Source organism: Solanum stenotomum, chromosome 9 (assembly GCF_019186545.1).
Source record: "Solanum stenotomum isolate F172 chromosome 9, ASM1918654v1, whole genome shotgun sequence".
Classification (NCBI taxonomy): Eukaryota; Viridiplantae; Streptophyta; class Magnoliopsida; order Solanales; family Solanaceae; genus Solanum; species Solanum stenotomum.
Window position 1 is genome coordinate 35969445 of NC_064290.1, and position 8099 is coordinate 35977543.

The 8099-nt window shown below is 36.7% G+C and overlaps 1 protein-coding gene across 1 annotated transcript; it reads right to left on the minus strand.

The window, feature by feature from the left end:
* Positions 1-4684: 4684 nt before the first annotated feature.
* Positions 4685-7772, minus strand: LOC125876863 (putative aldehyde oxidase Art an 7). The gene is made up of 3 exons (XM_049558120.1): positions 7169-7772; positions 6181-6341; positions 4685-5944 (listed from the first exon to the last, which is right to left on the minus strand). Exons 1-3 carry the CDS (start codon positions 7745-7747, stop codon positions 4783-4785), a joined length of 1902 nt encoding a protein of 633 aa, XP_049414077.1. The 5' UTR covers positions 7748-7772; the 3' UTR covers positions 4685-4782.
* Positions 7773-8099: the final 327 nt, after the last annotated feature.

An 8099-nucleotide genomic window follows, 5' to 3' on the forward strand; every position in this document is an offset into this window, starting at 1 on the left:
GATGCACGTTGCTGATGCCAAGCGAGTGGAACTAGGTGTTTACAAACTGAAGGGTGTTGCTAGAATCTAGTTTGACCAATGGAAGAAGGGTAGAGGTGAGGGTGCACCAATAGTGAACTGGCCTATGTTCGAGAGTGCCTTCAAGGGGCATTTCTTTCCCCGTGAGCTAAGAAAGGCAAAGGTAATAAAATTCCTCACTCATGAATCTATGAGTGTGCATGAGTATAGCCTCAAGTTCATACAATTTTCCCATTATGCCCCGGAGATGGTTCCTGACATGAGGAGCATGATGAGTCTGTTTGTTGCTGGGTTATCTTGTCGGTCAAGTAAGAAGGGCAATGCATCTATTCTAATAGAGGATATAGACATAACAAGGCTGATGATCCATGTGCAACAGGTTGAGAAAGATAAGCTGAGAGATAGGGAAGAGTTCCGAAATAAGAAAGCTAAGACAACAGGGAATGAGTTCGATCAGTGGAAGAGTAATGCAAACCGGTCATCGTTCCAACATAAGAAAAAGGGACCTGCTCCATCATCTGCTAGTACACGTGTACGAAGGAATAGAGGTGAGTTCAATAATCAGAATTCTCAAAAGCTAAACCTGCACAGTCTCAAGGTAGTGTGGCACAAAGAGGAAATGAGACTTATGCATATGCTAAGTGTGGTAGAACCCACTCAGGAATGTGTCGTGCTGACCCCACTGGTTGGTTCAAGTGTTGAAAAGAGGGTCATTTCATAAAAGAGTGCCCTAAGAACATGCAGAGCGGTGGAAATAGGGGCAATAGAGCTCAATCTTCTTCAGTTGTTCCACTAGACATAGCGGCACCTAGAGGAGCTACCTTAGGGATAGGTGGAGGGGCAAACTTTCTTTATGTTATCATTAGTCGCCAAGAGCAAGATAATTCTCTAGATGTTGTCACTGGTATGATCAAAGTCTTTACTTTTGATGTTTATGCTTTGCTGGATATAGGAGCGACTCTATCTTTTGTGACTCCTTATATTGCCATGAATTTTAATATTCTGCCTGAGCAACTTCTTGAGCCCTTCAGTGTTTCTACACATGTTGCTTACTTTATTCTAGCTGAGAGAGTTTATCGTGGTTGTACCATTTCAGTAAATTACAAGGTCACCATAGCTGACTTAGTTGAGTTATATATGGTAGATTTTGATGTCATTCTAGGTATGGGCTGGCTTCATGTCTGTTATGCCTCAGTCGATTGTAGAACTCGAGTAGTTAAGTTTTAGTTTCCTAATGAGCCAGTTATTTAGTGGATGAGCAGTTCAGCAGTGCCTAAGGGTCATTTTGTTTCGTACCTTAAGGCCAGAAAGTTAGTTTCCAAGGGGTGCATCTATCACTTGGTCCGAGTTATTGACTCTAGTGTTGAGACACCACCTATTCAGTCAGTTTCAGTTGTTAGTGAGTTTCTAGAGGTCTTTCCAGATGATCCTCCCAAAGTCCCCCTGAGAGAGAAATAGACTTTGGTATAGATATTCTCCCCGATACTCGTCCTAACTTTATTCCGCTATATAGAATGGCTCCAGCAGAGTTAAAAGAGCAATTGAAATATCTTCTTGAGAAAGGTTTCATTCGACCAAGTGTCTCACCTTGGCGCGCTCCATTCTTATTTGTGAGGAAGGAAGATGGTTCTCTCAGAATGTGCATAGATTACTGTCAGTTGAACAAGGTTACTATCAAAAATAAGTATCCTCTTCCAAGAATTGATGATCTCTTTGACCAACTTCAATGGGATAATGTGTATTGCTTTGTCTTACTTTGATTTCCATGGATTCAATTTTATTATCATGTGTTTAGTTTATAAATTGAGGTTGCAAACTTAACTCTACTTTAGATCTTCATATATTGCTTGAGAGAGAATATATGAAGTAGGTATTGATTTGATGCTTGCATATTAGTTTGAAATTTCTTATTTACTTGACAAAAAAATTAGGTTTCACCTCTAAATGCTAGGCTTGCTCGAGAGAAGATTTATGTCAAGGAATCGGACTTTTAGTTGATTACACGTGGGAATGTCCAAGAAGAGTTCTTGTGATAAACATATTATGATTGAGAAATATAATGCGTTTTTGAGATTGACCTAGTCTATCCATATGTAATCAAGGTTATTGAGCAATCACATTGGCCCACCTTTTGAAAAAGATACCCACTTATGCACGCTCCTAGATTATTACTCTGCTTGCTTGTTAATCACTTGTTTAAGTTCAATTGATCAAAATTGATTACCGAGCATCTTAATTTTTATAATTGGAATTTATTTCACCCTTATTACTATCTACTTTCAATGAATTGGGACACAAATTGAATTCGTAATTAAATTATTTCACATACTACTCCATGTGGGATCCGACCCCGACCTCATACGTTGCATAATTAGATTGCTAACGAACACTTACTTGTTTAATGATTTTACAAGTAATTTGAGTGTTATAAAAAATGGGCACCATTGTTGGGGAGTGGTTCTTGGAATTCTTTTAGTGAAGTTATTTTGTGAACTGATTTGGTGTCGTAGAACATTCTTACTATTTGTTCATTCTTTTGCTCTTTATAAGTGACGACATGAGTGTTATTGGGAAAAATGATACTAGCCAACATGGACAAAATGATGATGTGAATTTCAATGCAATAGGAAGTACAAGAGCTATCCAGCTACTCCCAACTATTGGGAATGTTGTATTTCATATAATTGGAACGATGCTACATTTGCTCCAAATGAATGAGATGTTCGGAGGTCTAGCTCATGAGGATCCCCATGAGCATATTCTCAATTTTGTAGATCTATGCGGCCCATTAACTTTCAAGAACATCACTGAAAAGTCAATTTGTTTGAGGCTCTTTCCCTTTTTTCAAATGGGGAAAGATTCTGAATGGTTGCCTGAATTGCCCAGAGATTCAATCACTACTTGGGAAGAGCTTACTGTGGTGTTCTTTGAGAGATTGTTTCCTCTTTTGAAAATGGTGAAACCTAGGAAAACATGCAAATTTCGAATCGAATCGAAAATGAACCTATACATAAAACATGGAATAGGTTCCAAAAGGTAGTGTTACGATGCCCTAATCATGAGTTACCAGATAAAGTATGGTTTCAATATTTTTACTATAGTCCTAATTCTACGAATAAGGGAATAGCTAACCAACTCATTCAAGGTGGAATTATGAGGCAACCATTTGGAGTCTCTTCAGCGTCGCTTGATGAGATGACCAAAATCAACCGTGCATGGAATACAAGGGAAGTAAAGTGTGTTGAAGTGTGCAGGAGGAAGTAAATTTCCCAAGTAATTTAAGACAATTTGGGTGAGATGAATACCCAATCGGTGAAGCGTCAAGTTGTTTTGGCGAGCATAACCTTGCTCGCCTTCTTAGTTCCAAAATCTTGCAAAAGGTTCTGTCAACTTCGGTGAACAGGTACCTAGACAATGAATTTCCAAATATTATTTGGCGAGCAACATTGAGATCACCGAGTTGAAATCCAAGCTGGGCATTTTAAAACAAAATTAATCTTGATATGATGTTGGTCTGATGTGTATTTTATTTGGGGGGAGTATGATTAGACGATAATCGACAACTAGGCTTGAATTTGCTCAATGAAAATTTCGGTTATCTCATTCGTAAGGGAAAATTGTCAATTTATCGTTACTTTGTTGAAATTTGGGAGAAGTCTAAGTACCCAGGGTATATGCTGTGATGGGTAGCTTCATTTTCATGAATTAGGTGCGATTTTTGTTCATTGCTAAAAAATGGTTCAAAAACTTGAAAATTTGGTGAGGGGTTGACAATTGCTTGTTCGGCGAGCTCCATCGAGCTAGCCAAGGTGGATCGGCGAGTCACCGAGTTTTCCTAGCTCGCCCTTCGCTTGATAAATTGTAGGTCTGAGTTCTGTCATTTTTAGCGAGCTTCCTTCAGCTCGCCAAGCTAACTCAGTGAGTTTCCAAGTTGGTAATGACTTCGCCCTTGTGCCGCTAGTTTCTAGGGTTTACAGTTGGTAATGACCACGAGTTTCTAGGGCTTACAATTTTCGACGGTTACTGTTGAACGGAAAAGATTTGCTTGCAGGTGCTGCTTTAATCAAAGTGTTCTCTTATTTTCTTTTACATTTATGTTTTCCAATAGATCAAATTATAGAAACTGTTATTTTACACTAGTTATGAGTTGCTAAATTCATAACTAGTGTTATGAAACTTAGGTTATGGATGATGATAATGAATGCATAACAAATCTGCTATAAATGTGTAATGATTGTGTATTAATTAAGTTCCTTTCAAACTAAACATATTCTTTAGATGATTGACAACCATTAATAGATAAGATCTCCTATATTCTGACCTCTTTGACCATAGAGGTAGAGATTAGGAAAAAGGCCATAACAAAAATTTGGTGCTACCAACCACCATCTAATAATTCGAGATCGAGAGAAGATAGCTAACGTAAGAAATTTGACTCATGTTACTCCGGACGGAATAGTTAATTAAGGATTTGCTCATTAGAGTGCGTACTTTTGCGATTCATGTTAATTTTATAATTTTTCACTTTTATGCAGATGTTAGGATGCCAGTTACAAGCCTTATGATAGTGAAAATCACATCTTTAAGTTAAAGGGGAAGGCCAAAACCACAAGCTCAAAAATATATACCATGACAAGTATATGACCTTGCCTAAAGATTAAAACAAGATATCAAAGGTTTAATATATATTTCCTTTTGTATATAAAACATCAATAGTATACATAAAATAAACAAGTAAAGTATTGGTGATATTGTTGATCATGTCTACTGGTCAATGCGCACCCACATTCCACGGCTAGGAACACCGCGCTGAACCACAAAGAGTAAATAGTAGCCTGGTGGAGCAATTCTGCCTGAAGGTGGTGCTACTACAGTAACCTCTTGATTTGTCACAGCTTGAAGCTTCAAAATGAGCAACCTTTGTCCTTGAGAGTAGCCATGTGTTGTAAAAGGCGGTGCATACATTGTAACCTTAATGTCTATATCATCTACAACTTCATCCAACTTGATATTGATCTTGAAATTCTGACCATATTTCATCTCCTTGTTGGCTCCATTCTCAAGAATTTGGGGCTTGTGTTGTTCCAACTCAGGTGCCAAGTAAGGAGGTGAGAATTTCTCCACTCTCAAATCAGTTGGATATTTAGCCTGGAAATCATACACAGCATGGGTATTGCTGCCTGCCACTAAAATTTTGCCATCTGGCAAGACAGCAGAAACAGAATGGTACATTCTAGGGATTTGTGAAGGGGTCAATTCCTTGAACCTCTGCCCTTTTGGTTTGTTTGGGCTATAAAGAAGTGGAACAAGATTAGGTTCCTCAGCAGCATCCCATGCCGAAGTTCCTGTCTTTGCTCCATTGATGATCAATATATCTCCGGTTGGTAGAAGCAGCATGTCTCCCATCACTCTTGGTGATAGCATTTCTTCAATATCCCATTGAGCTCCTTGTCTGTTAGCAAATAACCTTCCACAATCTTTTAATGCGGGGAAGAACTGTCTGGGTGGAAACTCGGAATATTTGAAGGCATCGTTGGTATTTCCACCACAAACAATGATCTCAACTTCAACATCCTCAGGATTAGGAGTATTGAGATTGATTGGCAAAAGTGCGGACATTCCTGATGCTGGATAGTTTCTTGAACCTCCTGGAAGTACAGGAAGATCACGGATGGTTTTTCCACTATAAGGATCAATGATTATTGATCTATCGTTGGCAAATATAAATACATTCCCATCAGGAAGAAGATTGACGAATGGATAGAGATTGTTTTCTTTCTCGTCTTCAGTCTCAACAAGGAAATTTAACCCAAATTGTTGCACCTGAAATTGCAGTCTTCCTGGTGGAATGATTTCGTAGTTGTGTGCACCACGACCTCCAACAAGAATCAAGCTACCATTCTCAAGCATATGCTGAGTAGCATACCTGTTGATTCACAAACATAAAACTTCTCCATCATTTTAGAAATGGACAATAATATTTATATTATTAGTAATTGGTTACTTATCTTTTTTAAGAACTACAACAAAAGAGGCATTTAGTGGCCATACTATAAATTTTTATTTTAAAGTGATGGATATAGTATACAATGTTTCTTTTATGTTGATAGTGTGTGGAAGATTAATTCTTTTAAAAGTAAGATTGGAATGATATATTTGTACCATCTCATAGCAGCAAGACCATTAGCATTTTCCTGAAACTCGCAGTTATCACATGGATTCATGATTCTGATACTGCGGATTCCTTCACGATAACCTCCTGTGCTTACTAGTTCACCATTAGAGGACAAACCTCCGGATGAGCACCATGTATCAGTCATTATCTGTGTATCAATTGAACAAAAAAAATACCAATTATTACAAAAGGAAACAGAGCTATATGTGGATCTTGGAGATCAAAAAGCATTCATTGGCATTCATTTTGTTCCTTGACAATGAATTTTTTATCCTTAAAAGGTGCAAATGATATTTATTCCTAGCAAGAAAAAGAACAAGATCTCTTTTTAGATCTTTAGGTAAATATTAAAGCTTTCCCATGAGAAAATGGAAAAAAGGTTCAGAAAAAAAAAAAAGAAAAAAAAATAGGTTTATGCTAATTTAATTCAGTAACATTCTAAGACACAAACTCTTAAGAAAGGTTACTAATTTCTTACAAGAATAAAGAAATGTGACATAATGATAGAAATAATTAAATAAATTAGTGATTTTGAAAAATCTCGTTAATCTGGTCTGTATAATTTTAACTGCACATATATTATTTGCCTCTTATGCATGTGTATGTACTTCTCTATAATAAAGGAAAGATTACCTAAATACACAACTTATTTTATTTTATTGTCTAAAATTTTCTATCATTTGAAAAAATTACAGAAATCTCTACTTTATGGTATTTGTCGATCGGATACGTTATTTTACGCGATGTATTAGTTGAATATATCACTTTATGCGATGTATCAGAATGTACCCGATGTATCGGAACGCTGATGGATGTTTTGGGATGTAACCAAATTTTATAAACTTTAAGGATGGATCCAGATTTCACAAAATTTAAGGGAATTTTGTAATTAGTTCTTAACACTATGAGATTTTGGTAAATCATGCATAAGATATTAGGGAAATGAGATATAAAAATTAGGAAGAGGTAACAAACCTTCAATGTCCTAACTTGACCACTCTCAACGTCATATTGAACACCATGAGACCAACAATCAGTCTCACCAGGCCTTTCTGGGACTGGCTTGCAAAATGGAGGGTTATTTTGAATTGCAGATTGTCCAAGATTTGTGGTGTCATACCAAACAGCCTTGTTATTTGGCATCAATTGTATATGCATGGCCGCAACACCAGAATTTGGTGAATGTAACATCCAAGCACCACGATTTTCCGTCTCGAAATCCGGCTTTGGAATGTCATTCTTTTTCACTTTGACAGCCGGTTCTAATGGTGCTACTTCATCTTGGTTTTCGTGCACTCCATGAAAGGGAAAGGGAAAGGGAAATTGTGGAAATATTAATTCATTTTTTTTGTTTTTCTTGTTGGACTTGTTGTTTTTCTTCTTCTTTTTCTTTCCATCTAGGAATTCCAAAAAACCATGAGGGGAAGGATCAAAATTGACACCAACGGGAGAGTCATCAGCATCGTCAAAGCCTTGGTTAATATGTTTGTTTCTAGCATAAGATGAAACAAAGAGTAAAGGAAGAAGAACAAAGGCTTTGATGTAGATAGCCATTGAAGAAGCCTTTTTTTCCGTTTCTTCTATGGCTTTTATGACCGATTCATCATTGCTGCCTATTATTCTCTCTATTTATAACAATCAACAATACCTTCATTTAACCACATATTACTTCCAAACTATTTATCAACCGTACCATCTCACACAATTTTCGCTAACTAAACATAAATTAAAACAAATATAAACAAACCACATTTATATTTATATACTAAAAATCTCTATTCTTACGTGATGTTGTTTGACTTTTCATAAATATCTAAAGACTAATTAGTATTCCAATATTTAAACAAAAGAATATACATCTTCTTTGCTAAATATATGGGATCCAATATAGGAAAAAAATATTGAT